Genomic DNA, 19,169 nt, shown 5'->3' with positions numbered 1-19,169 from the left:
TCATTTCCAAAGCCCTCCCACGGCTGAATGCGGGACCATGAAGTCGGACTTGTAATAACCACAAATCGATATATTCAAGATCGGGATCACAGGCGGTGCGTCTGGAATGGGCCTCGAGATAGCGAAGTTGCTTGCATCCCGCGGTGCGACAATCTCGCTTGCTGATATCAACGAGGACGGCCTAGAGAAGGCGGCCAAGTCTCTGCAGGGTAATGGGAAGCACATCTACACGAAAGTGGACGTGACTCAAAGCGCAAGCGTGGATGCCTGGATTAAAAGGACCGTTGAAGAGTTGGGCAAGATCGACGGCGCGGCCAACATGGCTGGCATTCTTACTGACCCCAAGCCTGTCACCGACAGCGATGATGACGCATGGGAAAGAACGTTTGCTGTCAACACGCGAGGCGTCTTCAATTGCATCAGGGCTGAGCTGAGGGCAATGAAGGACGGTTCTAGCATTGTACGTCGACGTTCAAAGCGATCTGCCCCCCGACGCCAAGTTTGACAGATTCTCTACAGGTCTCGGCCGCCAGCGTTTGGGGCCAATTCGGTGCGCCTGGCAATGCCGCGTACTGTGCAAGTAAAGCCGCTGTCATTGGGCTTACGAGGACTGCGGCCAAGGAGAACGAGAAGGTCCGAGTGAACTGCGTATCGCCAGGTACGTCAGCTGTGCCACGTGTTTTACCTTTGGCAAGGTGTAGCTGACAACGGGCGTAGGATCTGTCGCCACAGCCATGTCCGTGCATGAAGATCCCGCGGAAGTCAGACAGAGATTGCAGGTCACGGCTCAGAAGAGGAGAGCCCAACCCATTGAAATCGCCTACGTTGTCGCTTTCTTGTTGAGCGACGAGTCGAAGTTTGTGACCGGTGCCGTATACAATGCCGACGGTGGCTGGGTCTGTTGATACTGGAGCAAGAGTTCTTGTGCGTCTGCGCTCCAAGTGACCGACAAAGACACATAGGTTTGGTAGCGGCTCCTGGGTGGGGGTGGGCAAGGATTCGTTTCCCAACCTGCAAAGCTTTTGGTCCGTAAATAGGAGACGTTCGTGATATGCCTTCTGATCCAGTATGCCGCAGTGACGAGCTGATAGGTGTATTCTAAACAGGGTTAATGACCTAAAGACCCAACAATGCGGGATTCAGCGCCGACTGATCTATGAGGAGGTCTGTACCTCGTATAGAAGGCACTGGACGGGGAGGAGTGCCAAGGCGCTAAGTCGCCAAGGCCGTCTTATAGCCCCATATTTGAGAGCGTGTCTCCACCACGGGAGCCAAGGCCGTGCGTGCATGTCACTTAGGTTCATAGTTGCCTTGATTTCTCCGCATCCATCCTGGTCAGCAATTGAGAGCTGCAGCGGGCCACGTGGCACTGGGGGGCTACATTGTCGTGAGATGATACAACAATCTCCCGTGCTACGATAAGGAACAAGTGAAGATCTATCTATGGCGAGAGAGAGATAAGTCTCGAGCTATTCATTAGCTGGACGCGATATTTGGTCATTTCGGAGGAGTGCCGACCGACCTACTGGGCTCAAGGCCACTGGTATTGGGCCGACTTGAATGGTACGAGGCTCGAAAGGCACGGCTGGAGGTGACATCGATTGGACCGTTTCCGGAGGTTCACCATATTGGAATATCCAGCCACTGTGGAACATATACTGCTTTTCTTGTAGCGCATATTCGGTCACCTTACGAAGGTGTTGATGAGTAACAAGATCAGGTCGCCCAGCCGGCTGTCTGAGAAACGGACCGATCGACCGGGCCTGTTACACTCTTTGCCCACCTCGATGCGTCTCTACCAGGCATCAGGTGCAGCGTGACAAGACTACAAAGGGTTCTTTAGACAGTGAACTTGTGCGTTTCGTGTCCGAAAACTCGGCTGGCTATCACTTTTGACATGCCTTCGTCGACGAGCAAGGACGACAGGATACTCATCCTCGGTGCTGGCGCCTTTGGCCTGGCTACCGCATATAGCCTAGCTCTCGCGGGTTACACGTCTGTAACAGTTCTCGACAAGCACGACGACCTCCCAAGTCGATTTTCCGCCGGTTTCGACCTCAACAAAATCATCCGAGCCGAGTACTTGGATCCGTTCTACACTAAACTGGCCCTGGTGAGCTCATGTCTAGACACTGGTTGCCCGACGAGATCTGTTGGCTTGTGACACTGGTCGATTTGGGCTGATGCAATTTGTACAGGACGCGATACGCAAGTGGCAGACGGACCCGTTATACAAACCGTATTATCGGGAGGTCGGTTATCTCAATGTCGTCTCTGGTTCGGCTCCTCCCGTCATCCGAGATGCTCTTCACAAATACGCGAGTTCGATCGAGAAAGTTCCTGCTTTCAGTGGCAAAATCACCATGGTGGATGGCTCAGTTTCGATCAAGGCCATCGAACCAAGATTCTCGGGGCCTGTGGAGGGCTGGAAGGGCTACGTGAACCGACTGGCAGGCTACGCCCATTCCGCCAATGCGATGGAGGCCGTGTATAGAGCATGCATGGCCAAAGGCGTAGCGTTTTACCTGGGTCCTGTCGTGGGTGAAGTGCAGAACCTCGTCCATGCTCCAGGTAGCCACAGCAAGGTCACTGGATGCAGGACTCGAGGAGGCATCATCTACGAAGCTGACCTGATCATTGTTGCCCTTGGTGCAAATGTTGCCCAGATCTTACCTTCAATTTCTTCGCAGGTCACTGCATCTTGCTGGGGCGTGACACATATCCAGCTGTCACCCGACGAGGCTACCAAACTGGAAGGAATCCCTGTGACCAACGTGCGCGACATTGGCTTCTTCTTCGAGCCCGATCCCGCCACCAACAAGCTCAAGCTTTGCCATATGGGTGGCGGGTACACAAACTATGGCAATACTCCTCCTGGTCAGAGTGTGTCGCTGCCGTACCAGACCCTGGAAGAATCGAGATTCATCCCGGACGAGGACGAGCGACAGATTAGACGTTTGCTCCGCGAAGCGTTGCCAGAGCTTGCAGACCGACCGTTGGTTGACAACCACTTGTGCTGGTTCGCCGACACCCCAGACTCGGACTACATCATCGATTTTGTGCCAGACACGGGTAAATCCTTGGTAGTTTTGTCGGGGGATGCGGGTCACGGGTTCAAGATGCTGCCGATCTTCGGTGACTTCGTCCGTGGGCTCTTGGAGGCTGGTGAACAGAGACTTCAAAAGTGGAAATGGAAGATCCCGCAGCAGCAAAACGGTATAGCCCAGCAAGTCGCCTGGCGGGCGAGCAAGTCCAGGGAGCTTGGTGCAATACAGAGTAGATTGTAGGGACGGGTTGCACGCGCAAAGTCAGGCTTCCTAGTGTATCGATTGAGCGTTGAGCCCACCAGCACATTTAGACGAGGCTCTGCTGATACTTTGATGATCCTTACATGTCATGGTAACACCTATCATGGTGTCAACGCATAGACCGACGCATTTGCATGGTTTCAGCAGCAGCTGCGAGGCCAAGTGATACAACGGCCCGGGTTTCCGAGAAGATGGCTATATAGAAACGTCGGGGTCCCATTTGGGCGAATGCCAACAAGTTTCGTTTCGTCCTATTTTTGCTAGGTCTCTACACCTGGCACCAACATGGCGGAAGTGAAGGAGTATCTGCTGAAACCCACGTCTTTGGTCCCCAATTCGCCGCTCTCACTGCTCCATTACAAAAAGGTTCTCGGTCAAGGTCAACTGGAACCCAAAGGCGTGCAACGAATTTTTGCCCGCAACGGCTGGGAGGTTCAATGGCTGGTTCGCTACGGATCCACTCAGAGGTCGCATTACCACTCTGCCGTGCATGAATGCATGGCCGTACTCTCTGGAACGGCAACTATCCGCTTTGGCGTCGCCGACACGGTTGAGGACATGCAGGAAAACACGTGGGGCTCAGGCTCCGAGGCCGGTGGCGTCGAAGTGAGCGCCGAACCTGGCGACCTGTTCATTATCCCGGCGGGTGTCGCGCACAAGACTTACGACGCCAAACCAGCAATGGACTTCTTGCGGCTGACCGGCGGGGACGGTCGTTCTCCCGGGTCCGATGAAAAAGCGGCGGCGCTTTTGGACGGCATCGTGCTGTCAGGTTTCACCATGATCGGTGCGTATCCCGTGGATGGTGCGCCGTGGGACTTCTCAGAAGGAGGGGAGCACGCCGGAAGATATGATGAAGTTTGGAAGGTACCTGTGCCTGCGAAAGATCCTGTATTTGGAGAGTCTCCGGTCGGCCTTTGTGGCTTCTGGGGAAAGAAAAAGGGAGGTGAAATGCTAGAAAAGCTAGTGTCCCGATCAAGTCTGTAATAATAAGGATAAGGCTAGGAATACATCCGGTATCAGGAGGACCCGTAGGTCGAGAGAACCATGTTCATTCTCTCCCCAAGATCAACGGCTCGTGGAACGTTGTACCCGAGTTTACTTTATAGAAATTACGTCCAATGGTCACCTCGCAATGTCGTGTGTCAGATCTCCAAAAGCCGGGTCCGACAGCCACTCAAGCCCATCGAGATCGATCGAATCGGCCACATTGACGAGTTGCTCTCCCGTAAAGCCATCGGTTTGCCAGAAGGCATCCGTTCCCTGACTGAGAGTGGCGGTGGACGAGGGCCTGTGGGTGTCCCCAAAGCCCGGTTGAAACAGCTGAGGACCACTCTCTCGAGAAGCCAGAAGCTCGTAAGACGAGCTGGGTTGTGCTGCATCCTTTGCCGTCATCTTGTTGCCACCAAGTCCAGTTATGCTCGGTACTTCGACACTGGGCCTGCGTCGCTCAGTGTCACGCACCGGGAGTTGACGCAGAGTAGATTCCAATTGTTGCAGTTCAGATTTCATCAACGCAGCCACCAAATTGCCTCTGCGGATCATTTCATCCAAGATGCTGTAAGCCACTGAAGACCATGGAGTAGAGTCCTTGATAAACAGAGTATCCACGGCATGAGCCATTAAAATGACAAGTGTCGAAACAAACGTCGACTCAAGATCAAAGGGCAGAACACTTTCTATAACCAGCTCATCAGCCCATACCTTCGAACATCAAGACCAGTGGGTGAAAATTTACCAAGAAGTGTCTGATCACGCAGGATCCCTAATATGTTCAATGTCTGCTGTGCTGATTCGATACAGACCTGCACGAGTCTATTGGTAGTCTGGGACTCTAGAAGTTTGGCGAAAGTTCCCGAAGCGGCAAGCTTAGCTTCTAGAATGCTGTAAAGAATGGGCCTGGTCGTAAGGATGACACACTATCGAAATGGATCAGCAGGTGCCCAGTCACGGATGAGAATGGACAACATGCCTGATGATATTGGAGGTGTAGATGAGCATAGAGTCTGGAAACCCCGCCCTGGTTGCTTCCAACCACACTGAACGAAGTGTTGAGGAGATCCGTCAAGCTGGCGAGACTTTTCAAGGTATCTTTGGCAGATGCTAGAAATCCCTCCTTGAAGCTGCCTTCGGGTCCATAGATGGCTATGAGAAGAACGTTATTGGTACTGGAGTTCGTGTGCGTTCGTGACTTCAACTGCAGACTTACTGTTGAGCACTCGTGCAAGCAGCTTGTTCAGTCTGATCTGGAAATCAAGCGCCGCAAGTCGCTGAGGAGACTTGGGGAAATCTGGTAGTGGCGCAGCAATTGATTCCTCTGCAACAGCTGCAGGAGCCCCCATGAGAGCTGACATCTGTTGATCGAGAATGTACACCGTCCACCATAGCTTGCGACATCTCTGTACTAATGATGTACTGATGTACTGGCTCTTCATGTCCGAGTGCAAGCCATTTTCGAGCGATAGTCGAACGGCCCAGCCAATCTTTACTCCAAAGTTAGCCACGATGCGCGTGGGAAAACACTTCAAACCCGTACTCACCGTTTTATAAGCAGCGCATCGAAACTCGAGGCAGTGGAAGAACAGGGCAGCACAGCATAAGACCTGTGTCAGTTCAATAGGGTCCGCACCAATGAACATGAAATCAGGGAGTAACTGCATGGCCTCCACGAAGAACTCTGTCCCTGCTGCCTTGGAGGCTGTGGTCGTCTGGACAGCGTACGCCTTTCCGAATGACAGGATCAGTAAATAATGCACATACCAGAGGCTCGAACGATCAGGGCCCCCAGGCGCACTCTCGTGGAATAATGTGAATTGACGCATGAAGATCTCTTTGTCAAACAGGTAGAATAATTGAGTACAGTGGAAATCGACTAGGTTAATCAAATGCGCGGCAAAGTCTGGTGCGGGAAGGGAGATTTGACTGCCGGTGAGTCTTGTGGAAGAATTTCTCTTGCCGTCCCATCCCAGTTTGTAGACTTTGCCCTCGAACAACAGATTGTCTAGAGGGAGAGGAGTTCGGCGAATCCGCTTGTAGGCCAGGGACAGGACACGGCGGCCAAACGACCAATTTGAAGACGGTCCAAAATAGACTGCGACGGGTACTTCAGTATGCAACTCCTTTGTTATGAGGGTAAAGCCAGGCGAACTTACGCGGCTTGCCATCGCGATCAGGGTCATAGTTGGCAAAACCAAGTCCGAACGGATTCGAAAGCCCAGGCTCGAGTGATTCGCTTAGCTCTTGTCGTGCTGGTAAACTGGCTACTATGGCGTTGAGACATCGATACCACCAAACGAGGCGCCATACGTACTTGGTGGTTGATCTCGTCCGTCCTCTTGGTGTCTTTCCGAAGGTCGCTCCGAAGGCGACACGCCACGTCGTGGCTCTTCTGATCGAGTTAGCACAGCTGGAGTGTAAGTCTTTTCGCTCCGGGGAAATTCACCATCTTCCCTCGCTGCATCTGGCCAGGTCCAAATTGCGCTACCTGTGGGAGGAGACAAGCTGGCATTTCGCCTATCGCGCTCGAGTGACTCCAGCCTTTGTTCGAGATCATGGATATACCTGCGTACGGCTCAGTCAAACTAGAGCTTTTGAGCATGTACTTCCTATGCTTTACATACCCTCTGGTAACGGTGACTTTTTGGGTGCGGTCGTCGAACTTACACACCCGACCTTTGCTGAGACACTGTTCGCACGGCAGGGAACCCGTGCATCGAATTTTGAGTTGCCTGCATCTCGTGCACCTGTAATTTCCCCCAGGTCAGCGTCGTCAGATCTAGACTTTTCCCCGTGGGGGAAGGGGAGCATGTCTCGTACGCTACCAACGCCCGCCTCACTCCTGACCCATGTGCTGTGTGACCAGGCAAATGTGGACGCTCTCCACCCATGTCGAGAAATCAACGTCGAGAAATTCGCACCCCTCGTCCTGGGTGAGAGCGAAACTCACGGGACAAGATGCCGTGGGAAATAAAAGCGAAAGTGGAAGACGGGGTGTTGACGGGAAGAAGGAGGAGTAGAGACACGGACGGCCTTGCCGGCCGATGATATGAAGCCGTCGCGCTTGAGACCCCAAAACAAGGAGTGACTAACTAATTATAGTTAGCGTCCCTCGATGGAGTTGATAAGCTCGAGATGGCCAGCTCCCTCTTGCGGCCTTACGTTATCGGTTTAGGAGACCTGGTCCACTCCACTACTTGATGCGGACCATTTCCCCGACTGCACCCTAGAGGAGGTCTATCTCCGGAGACTGGAATGCCATAGACTATGCACTCGACGAGGACTCTCGAGGAGAGAAGCTCAACCATAGAGTGTGGCGGCGATATACTTCTAGTGTCCGTCTGTCTTATCTTGGGCACCGTAAGATAACGCAGAGGTTCAAGTGTACTTTGCACGTCGGCGTATATAAATTTCTCGTGTAGCCAACCGTGGTATCTCTCAGTTCTGCCAAAGTTCTGTCACAGTTACCCTGTCCTACTCAAAACCATGGAGAAAGATACCAAGTCATCCCCAGAACCTACCCTGGCCCAAGTCCCATCCCTTGAGTCTGGTGTTATGCTCGAAAATGCAGACCAACTTTCCCGACGGCTCAACAATCGACAAGTTCAGCTTATTGCCGTGGGTGGTGCGGTCGGCACCGCCTTGTTCATCAGCATCGGCGGTGCTCTCACAAAAGGGGGTCCCTTGAGCTTGTTGCTCGCCTATACCTTCTACAGCTGCGTCATGGCTATGGTGAACAACTGCATCGCCGAAATGGCCACCCTCCATCCAGTCGCCGGAGGGTTTGTGCGCATGGCTGGAAAATGGGTCGATGAGGCGTTTGGTTTCATGGCCGGCTGGAATTTCTTCTTCTACGAGGCTCTCGTGGTGCCGTTCGAGATCACGGCCATGGGGATCGTGATTGGATTCTGGTCCGACAACGTCCCTATTGCCGCCGTGTGTGCAGGCTGCATTGTGGTATATGTGTAAGGACATTGCCATTTCCCAAGGACGTGTCTATCAGAAAATTGGCTCTAACTTCGACTCTTCTGTCAGTCTCATTAACTCCCTCACTGTCCGTGCTTATGGTGAAGCCGAGTTCTGGCTCTCTGGTGGAAAGGTCATTCTCATATTCATCCTCTTCTCCTTCACCTTTGTCACCATGGTCGGTGGCAACCCCAAACATGACGCCTATGGATTCCGTTACTGGAAAGACCCGGGTAGCATGACCGAGTACCTATCTTCAGGAAACCTGGGTCGTTTCGAGGGACTCCTCGCATGCTTGTGGAGCGCTGGTGAGTGTTTAACCCTGACCGTCTCAGGACCTCTAAATCTGAGCCATCGATCCTGACGTCTTTGCAAAAGCTTTCACTATTGTCGGTCCGGAGTACATTTCCATGGCATCTGCCGAAACCAAGCGTCCGAGAATCTACATCAAAACCGCATTCAAGACCGTCTACTGGCGTTTCGGTGCCTTTTTCATCGTTGGCGCCCTGGCCGTCGGTATTGTCGTCCCTTATAACGACCCAACCTTGGTGGGCATCAACAACGGCACTCAAAGTGGCGGAGGTACTGGTGCTGCCTCACCTTATGTGATCGCCATGGCGAATCTCGGGATCGGTGGCCTGCCTCATCTCGTCAATGCCTTGATCTGCACCAGTATCTTTTCAGCAGGCAACACCTACTTCTACGCCGCGACGCGAGCCCTTTACGGCCTGTCGCTCGAGGGCCGCGCCCCGGCTTTCCTCAAGAAGTGTACCAAGAGAGGCGTGCCTCTGTACTGCGTCGCCGTCACGGCGATCTTTCCGTGCCTGTCTTTCCTCTCTCTCTCGAGTGGATCTGCCGTCGTGCTCAACTGGCTCATCAACTTGGTGACGGCTGGCTCATTGATCAACTTTGTCGTCATACTCATCACCTACTTGGTCTTCTACAACGCGTGCAAGGCACAAGGCGTCGATAGACGCACTTTCCCCTACTTCGCCTGGGGACAACCATACTGTGCCTGGGTCGCTTTGGTCTCGGAACTCGTCATCCTCTTCTTCTTCGGCTACACCAGCTTCGACCCACCCAGCGCAGACACCTTCTTCTCGTGCTATACCATGGTGGTCCTGGCCCCGTTCACGTACGGGTTCTGGAAGCTCTTCAAGAAAACAAAGTTTGTCAAGGCACGGGAGGTGGATCTCGTCTGGGAGAGACCAGTTATCGACGCGTACGAGGACAGTTTTGTGAGCCCCCCAGTAGGATTTTGGACCGAGACCGTTCAAATATTTGGCTTCAAGAGAGACAGGGTCGATGATGATCGCCGAAGGTCCGTCACTGCGTAGGCTTAGTGTTCCCGCGGAGACATATATTCATCGTTTGTTAGATATCGCCGAGGAGATGTAGCAATTTATCTCAGTCAGTCTTCCTTTGGTAGCTGAATATGATCGTCGTTGCTTTACTGCCTTGGAATCTTACGTTACTGTTTACGGACGACTTACCCGTGCACCTTTGTGGTCACCATCAAAGGACGAGCTTTAGTCTCATTGACAAACCTGGCACGAGAAATCTACTATATCTACACTGAGTCTCGGGCTCCCCAAGATGATCAGGGGCTCGGTCTACCAGGGAGAATTCCTAATTCAACCTCTCAAAGACAATAGAACCATCGTCCCCCCGGACACTATTACCTATTTCCGTACAACATCGGCGACCGCCGCTGATCACACTTTTCTTCAAATAGTGTAGATGGAAAAGAAATACAATATTCAACGTGCTACACGATAGAGAGAACCTTTGGTATGTTGAAGGTCGAAAAGATTGCCTTCTCATCGAACAGGTCGGCAAGAGGAGTAGCCCGCAGTGTTGCCAACTAACTCGTAGTCCGTCTAACCAGTCCCACGCCTTGGGATTGGTCTCTACCTAAGCTCGCTAGTAGTCTAGACTATCGTCCCGACCAACAATCTGGTACAGACCTCAGACACTACGAGTCCTCAAAGGACGTCGCCGGAAGGCGATCACGATTCAGTTACGAGAGCCACTTTCCATGTCACCAAATGATACGGTACCGGGATCCTTGGTTGTAAGATCCTTAATTACACAAGCTAGGTAAGAAGAGTATAAGTAGTCCCTGAGCCGAACCAGGACATGTCCACCTCTGGTCCAAACTCGTCATTTGAAAGGAAAAAATCCGCTCCGCCTTCCAGGCCTATCAACGTATCTATAGCCTCAAGCGGTGTCCGGTCAGGGATGACCATGTCATGGTGTCCGCTATGTTCTTGCGGCGCTCCGCCCGTGTCTCCCATGGCTCTGTCGATCGATTCGTCGGCAATCTGTGTCCGGTTCACATGCGTTGGCGTATCAGGGAATTTTGTTGCGGTAGTGGTAGCTGTGTCAAAAGCCGTGTTGAGGGGTTGGAAGGGTCTGGAATTTCTCGGGAACGTCTCGTCCGAGCAAATGCCCTGCTGTTGAGCACCGGTCGAGGCTCGGGGCGGTCGTGAATGCTGCAACAAGCTTGTCTGAACCGCAGTGTGCTTGTAGGTGACATCCCCTCGCATGGCACGCGCCAACCACGAGACTGCGAATTCAGCAGATGCGTACAAGTTCTGTAAGCGGCGAAGGGCCTGCATGCAAGTCTCCAGCTTCCTCATGCTGGTCAGCCGCGAGCTGGGCTCTTGCGACTGCAGCTCCTGCAAATGGAAGATGGCGGCAGGAAGAACGCAGGTGACCCCGGTGTTGGGCAAGAATTCCACCAGATTACGGGCGCACAAGTCCCGATACAGGTCGGTAATCTCGTTGGACGCCTCACGTATCCTCCGGCAGGAGTATTCGCGCAGTTCTAGAGCGGCCGAACCAAAATTCATCCTGACCTTGTTGAGCAGTGGCCTGTGAAGAACACACACAGCTGCAAAATACAGGCCAGTGAGCAAGGCATGGTAGATGTAGACGAGGTCGTGGCCAGACGAGTCCGACCGTGGTTCGGAATCTTGGAACTGGTACGTCAAATCAAGTGGAAGGTTGGAAAACCAGTTTTCGAGTTCCCTATCACACTCGAGAACTTCAAAGTACTCACCCAGCAGTATGTTGGACCTCGAATTCCATTCTCGGCCATCCTTGTCATCTCTCCCATCTTCATCAGGGCTTGCTAGATGACTAAAGTTGAAATGTTTGAGGTCGGGGATCTGGCTAATGCGCACGCATAGCTTGGTCAGGTCGATGCATAGAATGGCCAGAGCGCGCTGAAGTTCCACGTCGCTCGCCACCTGACAGCCGCCTAGCATCTGAGTAATGCTCGGGGAATATGCCTCGATGTCAAAATCGGACAGCTCGAGCAGAGGAACTCGCGAGCCGGTCGAGAGCCGCACGGGGCGACGCAAGGCGATTGCGGTAAGCCGGTCTCTCATGTACAAGGACCACCATACTCGCTTTCGGATTTTCTGTGTCGCCGTGTCATAGCGCTTGTCATCGCATGGGTTATTCTCAAGATCAATGTGACGTGCATGTGCAATGGCAATTCCCAGCCAGTGCCAGACATTCTTCAGGGGTTCTGTCTCCTCATTGAAGTACGTCATGAGGAGCAAGGCCTGGACATAACTGAGGACATCGGTATCGCATTCGAAATCGACAAGGACCTTGATTCTCTGGAAGAACGTTTTGCGTAAAAGCCGACGATTGGAAATCCCTTGAGGTCGGACAAGATCCATGCTGACGTATGGTGTCGACGCAAACATGACAGCCTGGAAGGTGACAATGCTGACCCTTCCTGCCCGGCCGTCGCTTTCCACAGCGCTCAAGAGCGATCGAAGATCCAACACGGGTAGGTAAGGATGAACATATTGAATGTAACAGCGCAAGAGTTCGTTTTGCAACGGTAGATCTGGGATCATGAAGGCGCCTTTCCAATGGAGGTATTCAATATCTTCCTGCAGTAAGGCTGCAGGCAGCGGCTTGATGAAGGATGGCAATGGGATTGTGGATTTCACTGTCAATCCATCTGCCAGACTCAGAGAATGTGCGTTGGATAGTGAAGTTCCTGATAGACTAGCGGGATTCGATAGATGTAGGTCTCCGCCATCGAGGCTCATTGGGACATCGCTTGTCCCCGCTGTCTGGGTCAGAGAAAACCAACTCCCATTCCAGCCGGAAGAGCCGGGGGCTGGAACACGTACGTGATGAAAGTTGAATGGCAAGCGCACTCTCACACTCAGCCGACAGACTAACAACAGGGCCGGAAGCAGAAGCTGATATTGATTCCTGGGAAGCCTCGATGCTGTCAGAGAGCGCAGGACGACGAGTAGTCCCCGCGGCCGACGCTGGATCGTCTGACGAGCCGGTTTTCGGTGCTGGAAATGACATTGTCCTTCGGACTCTCGAGTGACGATTACTCTCGGGGACATAGCATACAGCCTCGTCGAGACGGCAGTTTGTGCAGGGAACGCCAGTGACACTAACGTCACATCGGACTTTGCGACAGCGACACTTATGACACGCATTGGGGGCTCGCCGTTTTTGAGCCAGAGGCTTGTACGGTGCCGATTTTGCAGGCGCTGGCGCGATTGCTGCCATATCGCGATATAGCAGAAAGGGCTTTGATGAGATTGTCAATTCGGTTTCAATATGAAGCGCCGGGACGGTAGGGCGGTGGAGGGAGGAACGGCGTGTGGCTCAAAGTCACAGGGGATACACAGTTTTACTAGGTAGGGCTGGTAGGAGGAGTTCAAGGTCTCGAAGTATATGGGGGTGGGACTGCAACCCGTGAACAGTGAACAGGGTCGACGCTAGCCGCAGTGATTGGTTCTCGTCAGTCACGTGCAATATCTTGGCAGTGGGCCGCTCAAGAGCTCAGGGCCAATCGTGTGCGAGGGTGGCTTTCGCATGTCTGGAGGAGGTACTCGGTACCCACACCACAGCCTTGTTCGCCCAGAGCCTCTCACTTTGACAGCGGTCTCTGAACATAAACTCAATTCTCATGCTGATTGATATGTCTTAATCTTCAAAATACTCCTCATTCTACCCTCGCTTCTCCTCACTACGAAAACACCAACACTTGGTGGAATAAGACCTTGAAAAGGTGCAGAGCTAATCACTTTGAGACCCGGAATTGACAACTTCGTGGGGTACACACTTCGCGTTTCCGGGGTCTTGGTGGCGGGGGACGTCCAGGCCACGATACTTTGGGTGCGGAGGACTGGCCGACGTTCAGTGGACGAAATACTCCTTGCTGAGGACGATTAAGCGAACTCTCTCTTAAACACTCATTCTCCCAAGAAGCATACAAAGGGCGCCAATGTTTCGGATACACCAATGAGACGGTTCGTTCCTGTCAATACCGACACCGAGATGTTGACCTCGGCATTCCATCTCGTGCCTCAGTGCGTGTTACATAGCCTCATGTCCAAGAAGAAACAATGCCAGCACAACTACCGCCTTGTTAGTTATCCCTCCTAGGCTGCTTCAATTTGAGCCCTCATGCTGTGGAGGAAGACCTTCATCTGATCCAACCCAAAGAGCGTCTAGAGATTCGCCTGTCAGGGCCATCTTGTCAGAGCCTGGTGCTACTCCGCAAGTCACGGCTCCGTTCAATAATCGGCGCTTCAACTATTTACGATCGTATATGACGACGACGTTTGAGCGAAGTTTCCCCGCAACTATCAAGCGCTAGACCTTTGTAGCCAGCAGCTTAAGAGAACGCATGCGCACGCTAGCCCGTGAGAGGGTTGGTCCGGTGCAGACAGCCAAAGAGCCATGTACTTAACCACGGCTAAGCTGACCTCGGCTAAGATACCTTCGGCTCTCATTGACAATACAGACGTCCAATAACACAAGTCGAGTTGGTTGAGGGAGCACCTGGGTTCAGGTCGATCGCCACGGGGGAGAAGTCTTGTGTTGATGTCTCAACAACCCTGTGGAAATCTCATTGTTAGTATGCTAGATTTGTATTTCCCGCGATGCCCTCGGTAGACGAGCCCGTCTACTGAGCGCATTGGCGTAACGGCGTGGTCAACCTACCGAATGCACATTCAAATCGGTCACTTCCGCAGCCGCCAACCACTTTGTTCTGGGCGAATTAGCCGTCCATATGTCACTTGTGGGTGCACGTGCTACCAAATGACCTCCAGACAATTATTGGTCCTGGCGCTCATGATAGTAGACAGCCTTGGACCGCCGTCCGTTACTCCTCTCGAATTGCTAACCATATTAAACACACCGCTAGAGTCCTCGGTATCTTCTTTTAGTGGGGCCTTTTCTATCATTGTTATTGGGTTGGCATCGAACCTCCGAGGCCCCAAAAGAAATGATGTTCAAGAGATGTCCAAACAGCGTATGAGCCCCAACCACTACGTTGATGTCGTGGAAACAATGGAGGAAGAGCTTGCAATCACACAGCGACCAGAACTTGGTCGAGATGTGTTCACCCATGCGTGTCCGCCATGGCTTCCACCTGGTGCGCGTGGACTTTACGGCGGGGTCCTGGTGGGCGGATCGCTGGCTGCCGCTCAGTCAACCGTCCCGCCCGAAGTGCTAGTCCACAGCAGTCACTGCAACTTCTTGATCGGTGCGAGCGCTCAATCACCTATATTCTATCATGTGGAGCGTGTGCGGGATGGGCGATCCTTTGCCACCAGAAGAGTAGATGCCATGCAGGACGGGAAGTGCATCTTTACTGCAACGTTGAGTTTCATGCGACCTGAAGGGCAACCAGGACAATCCGTCTCCCATGCGCACGTCATGCCACATATCGAATTGCCTGAAGAAGTGGACAGTCAAGAGGGGACTTACCAAGGGCGTCCGTTTCAAGTGGTAGACCTTCCAACCACGCCGGCGCTATACCCAACCAAACAGAAGCTGAGGCGTCTCATTCGCATACAGCGGCGAATCGACCACAACAAGAATCACAGCAGAAATCCCGACACGAATCGTGCTGTCTCGAGCGCGGTGCAAAGCGCGTCTGTTCTCTCGCAGAACCTCGGTGTTCTGGCATATCTGAGTGATTTCTATGTCATCAACACCGCGACAAGAATATATGGTCTTCCCATGTTTTCGCCCCAGAGTTATATCAAGAGATCTGTATCAGCCTTGGACCGGGCCGGGGCGGCGGAGAAAGAAAAGGCAATAACACACCTCGAGAACATGATTCGAACCGAGAAGTTGGAAATGAACCAACTGGCGCAAGTGTCCCTGAGCACCAAGACGAACAATTTGCAGGTCGGCATGATGGTGACGCTCAGTCACACCGTCTTTTTTCACAATCAGCAGGCCGTTCGACCCCACGAGTGGATGTTGTTCGAGATGGAGAGTCCGTGGGCCGGCGATAATAGGGGCATTGCCGTTCAAAGGACATGGAATAAAGAGGGTCTGCTGATTATGACATGTGTGCAGGAGGGCCTAATTAGAACTGAGCCTAGGGATAAGGGTCTGCTCTGAGCTCTGTCGTCTTGGGCTATTAGAGGTCGATGCAGCGTTCGGGGCTCTGTAGACAGGTTTGTTCCGGTTCAAGATAGACCATAAATCCCGGAAGGATCGAAGTGGATAGCTGTATCCATAGAGCTTGAAGCGAAGGTTGAACAGGATATCATGATCAAAATGCCATGAACGATACTCCTGTGATCGACTGACTCTTCAGAGGGCTGTGAGGACTTCCGTTCAGAGCGTCTGAGGGTGGATTATGACCGTCATTACATTGCCTTGGCGTGCTTAGTAATATCCCGTCATCACCTGAGCACCAACATATGCACTTCTCCCCATCAAGTTCTTCCGCCTATCGACACATATCTATTCACCTCCCAACGGATCATTCATGCGGTGGTAGTTGCGCAACTATCTGAGTAGTTTGATTACTTATACATAACAATGACAACTCCTTCCTTACTTCCTTCTTGCAGACTGCGACTTGTTTATCTTGATTCAATGCAAGCGTCGTTTTCAAATCCAGTCTGCATAAAGGGTGCGTGTGCCTGATCCAAATATCTGGTCCCAAATTGTACGGGGTTGGATTTGATATAGTAATGATACCTGTGGGACCAATTGAATCATCAGTTTACCCCGGATATTCAGTCCAACTAGCGGGGATGCCAATGCCGGCTAACCCTGCCAATGGGACCGAAGCACCAGCATCAATACATGCAAGCTTTGATCTCAAATGCCGTCCACGAGGGCCTAGCCCGCCCTGCAAGAATGCCTCGGCAATATAGAAAATCCTGAGCCTATACTTCGATGATCCTGAGTTCCGAAGGTCTTGCACAGGGCGAGATGTTGTCAGCTTCGCCGAGGAACCAGAAACTTGGTGAAGACATGGCTCTGAAAGCACTCTCTTTCAGGTAGTCGAGGCTCTAAGCATAGTACCTCCCTGTGCAGGATGTTGTCCATGGTTTCCATACCATTAAGCACTTATTTTGAGGGGTTGAAATGCATGAGATATGTATTTTGGAAAACACCTAAATCACGTTGACTTCTCTCAGATATTCCGTTATTTCGACGTCCCTCAATCTTCTCCTCAACCCTGGGCCGCGGGCTTGGTCGGCTGCTCCTTGACAAGGCAGGTACCTGTACCTGCATAAGAGCTCGTGGTGATGAGTGGTACTGTGCAAAGGCTCTGGAAGAACCCCCATTGGTTCCTGATTCTCTACTCGTATTTGCACTACCCCGAGCTCAACACGTTACCGAGCTGAAGAAAAGCTCTTGCGACCCCGCTACCCCAGATCGCTGAAACAAATTGAAAATCTGGGGATTCCAAACCGCTGCAATAAATTGTCTGACTCCCGAGGTTTGCTGTCGGGACCGGTTAGTTTACCTCCCTATTACCCTCTATCAGATATAACCTTCGTCATCATCAGGATTCCATCCCGACCTCTCTGCATGAGCTATCCAGTTTCAATCATGGATGAAACTACTAAAAAGCCATCGGTGGAAGGTTTTGAACGCGTGAGCAATATTGACGCTTCACAAGAGATAGATGACAACATGGAAAAACACGGTCATTCCCAAGCGGCACCGGCGCCCCCGAATGTCGCGATCTCAGCTTCCAGCTCCTATCTTCTCAAGCCACGCTTTATCGGATGTCTTGTTGGTTTCCTTCTCGGAGCCATGTGTGGGATGGGGAGCTATGCTATCATTGCACCATATCTCACGTACGTCAACAACGACCTGGGACCTGACCCCAACTACTTCTGGGTCACTATTTGCTACACTGTCATCCAAGCTGTGGGTTTGACTTTTGTTGGGCGAATTTCCGACATCTTTGGACGGCGTTGGACTTTTGTTGGAGGCTCTGCCATCTCGCTGATCGGGTACATCGTCTGTGTGACCGCACAATCCGTGTCCGCATTGATAGCTGGCATGTGTCTTTGCTCAGCTGGCGGTACGACCCAGACCAGTTTCTACTCGGCCCTGGGCGAACTGGTGCCGTTGAAGCACCGGTTCTTGGTCAACGGAATCATGTACTTTGGAGGATTTCCCATCTCCATTTTCGGACCTGCAATCACGGCCGCAAGCATTCTCTATACGCCACCGGGCTGGCGGGTAATGTTCTATGTCATGTTGGCATGCAACGCTGTATCCCTGCTGTGCCTGTTACTGTTCTACAAACCTCCAACATTCCGCGAGAAACATGAGCGAGACACCCTTGGATTCTTCATCATAAACTTTGACTATGTCGGCTCCGTCCTGTTTGCTGGCGGCCTCGTCATCTTTCTCATCGGAATCTGTTGGGGGGGTTCGGTCTACCCATGGAAATCGGCACATGTCATTGCGACCATCGTGGTGGGTGGTTTGACACTGGTGGCTTTCGTCGTTTGGGAGTGCACTGCGTCATTGACAGAACCACTGGTCCCCATGAGGCTCTTCCGCAAGACCACATACACGGCATGCGTTTTGTCAGCGTCGCTGGGAGCGTCACAGTACTACGCTCTGAACATCATCTGGCCGATGATGGTGACTATGGTGTTCCGGCCGGCAGATTTTATGACTCGAGCATGGCTTTTCACCGTGGTTGGTGGTGGCTTTGCCGGCGGCCTCATGATTTCATCTGCCTTTATTAGGTGGCTGACGCATACAAAAATCCAGGTACTGGTGGCCATGTCTGTGGGGGCCCTGTTCTACGCCTGTGAGTCCAATCCTGGCATTTCTATCTTCGTTGTCTGACATGTCTCTCCAGTGATCGCCACGTGCTCGCCCGAAGACGAGGCTCGTGCATTGGTCTTTGCGCTCTTGGGCTCCATCAGTGTGGCATGGAACGAGGCTGTGACGTTCACCATGTCGACCATTGAAGTCGACGACCAACAGGACATCGGTGTCGCATTCGGAGTGGCGGGCTCCGTGCGCGGACTCGTGGGAGCCTTGGCCTCGACCATCTTCGTTGCCATTGTCACGAATCGGCTCACTGAGGAGGTTTCTGGACGAGTACCAGTCGCTCTCGTCGCAGCAGGTCTCCCGGCAAGCAGCATTCCCGCCTGGCTGATGGGCTATTCTGCCGAACAGCTCGACTCTGTCCCTGGAACTAATGCGACCATCAACGCGATCGGTACAGACGCCTACAAGGTGGCAGCCATGTCTGCTTTCAGGACCATCTTCTTCGTAACTCTAGTCTTCAGTGGGTCGGGCTTGATCTGCAACTTCTTCGTTCCTAATGTCGACGACAAAATGACCAATGTTGTGGTGGCACCACTCCACAATGTATCGTACGAGAAGACTGCGTCAAGCGGTGACGAGAAATCAGGAGAAGAAACAGACTGAGCGACAATTTCAGACCCGTGGGACCTTGTGTCCTGGATCTGTAGTGTGTCGAGAGGTGGGAAATGAGTCCCCCGGGGCCAAAATCATCAGAATTATATTGAAATCGTATTATAAGAGACGAAGGGAGACAGAAAAAGGGAATCTGGGAAAATGAAGGACGTCGGAAGGAGGATCTGT

General features: G+C 52.5%; 8 protein-coding genes across 8 annotated transcripts; 6 read left to right on the top strand and 2 right to left on the bottom strand.

The window, feature by feature from the left end:
• Positions 1-106: 106 nt before the first annotated feature.
• On the top strand, positions 107-905 carry AYO21_02981 (hypothetical protein; the record flags this gene model as incomplete). The annotated part of the gene is made up of 3 exons (XM_022652956.1): positions 107-460; positions 520-658; positions 718-905. 3 exons carry the CDS (start codon positions 107-109, stop codon positions 903-905), a joined length of 681 nt encoding a protein of 226 aa, XP_022514650.1.
• A 992-nt stretch (positions 906-1,897) lies between these two features.
• Positions 1,898-3,287, top strand: AYO21_02980 (hypothetical protein; the record flags this gene model as incomplete). The annotated part of the gene is made up of 2 exons (XM_022652955.1): positions 1,898-2,113; positions 2,199-3,287. 2 exons carry the CDS (start codon positions 1,898-1,900, stop codon positions 3,285-3,287), a joined length of 1,305 nt encoding a protein of 434 aa, XP_022514649.1.
• A 306-nt stretch (positions 3,288-3,593) lies between these two features.
• On the top strand, positions 3,594-4,295 carry AYO21_02979 (hypothetical protein; the record flags this gene model as incomplete). Its single annotated transcript, XM_022652954.1, has 1 exon — positions 3,594-4,295. One exon carries the CDS (start codon positions 3,594-3,596, stop codon positions 4,293-4,295), a length of 702 nt encoding a protein of 233 aa, XP_022514648.1.
• A 138-nt stretch (positions 4,296-4,433) lies between these two features.
• Positions 4,434-7,042, bottom strand: AYO21_02978 (hypothetical protein; the record flags this gene model as incomplete). The annotated part of the gene is made up of 8 exons (XM_022652953.1): positions 4,434-4,987; positions 5,047-5,227; positions 5,344-5,453; positions 5,518-5,791; positions 5,849-6,399; positions 6,461-6,571; positions 6,619-6,869; positions 6,972-7,042. 8 exons carry the CDS (start codon positions 7,040-7,042, stop codon positions 4,434-4,436), a joined length of 2,103 nt encoding a protein of 700 aa, XP_022514647.1.
• A 748-nt stretch (positions 7,043-7,790) lies between these two features.
• Positions 7,791-9,607, top strand: AYO21_02977 (hypothetical protein; the record flags this gene model as incomplete). Its single annotated transcript, XM_022652952.1, has 3 exons — positions 7,791-8,269; positions 8,340-8,578; positions 8,649-9,607. 3 exons carry the CDS (start codon positions 7,791-7,793, stop codon positions 9,605-9,607), a joined length of 1,677 nt encoding a protein of 558 aa, XP_022514646.1.
• Positions 9,608-10,366: 759 nt separating this feature from the next.
• On the bottom strand, positions 10,367-12,346 carry AYO21_02976 (hypothetical protein; the record flags this gene model as incomplete). Its single annotated transcript, XM_022652951.1, has 1 exon — positions 10,367-12,346. One exon carries the CDS (start codon positions 12,344-12,346, stop codon positions 10,367-10,369), a length of 1,980 nt encoding a protein of 659 aa, XP_022514645.1.
• Positions 12,347-14,570: 2,224 nt separating this feature from the next.
• Positions 14,571-15,686, top strand: AYO21_02975 (hypothetical protein; the record flags this gene model as incomplete). Its single annotated transcript, XM_022652950.1, has 1 exon — positions 14,571-15,686. The coding sequence occupies one exon, from the start codon at positions 14,571-14,573 to the stop codon at positions 15,684-15,686; it is 1,116 nt and encodes a 371-aa protein (XP_022514644.1).
• A 1,452-nt stretch (positions 15,687-17,138) lies between these two features.
• Positions 17,139-18,992, top strand: AYO21_02974 (hypothetical protein; the record flags this gene model as incomplete). The annotated part of the gene is made up of 2 exons (XM_022652949.1): positions 17,139-18,363; positions 18,415-18,992. 2 exons carry the CDS (start codon positions 17,139-17,141, stop codon positions 18,990-18,992), a joined length of 1,803 nt encoding a protein of 600 aa, XP_022514643.1.
• Positions 18,993-19,169: the final 177 nt, after the last annotated feature.

The sequence above is a fragment of the Fonsecaea monophora genome (assembly GCF_001642475.1).
Source record: "Fonsecaea monophora strain CBS 269.37 chromosome Unknown Scaff14, whole genome shotgun sequence".
NCBI classification, from domain to species: domain Eukaryota; kingdom Fungi; phylum Ascomycota; class Eurotiomycetes; order Chaetothyriales; family Herpotrichiellaceae; genus Fonsecaea; species Fonsecaea monophora.
This window is presented reverse-complemented; position numbering and strand designations above follow the sequence as displayed.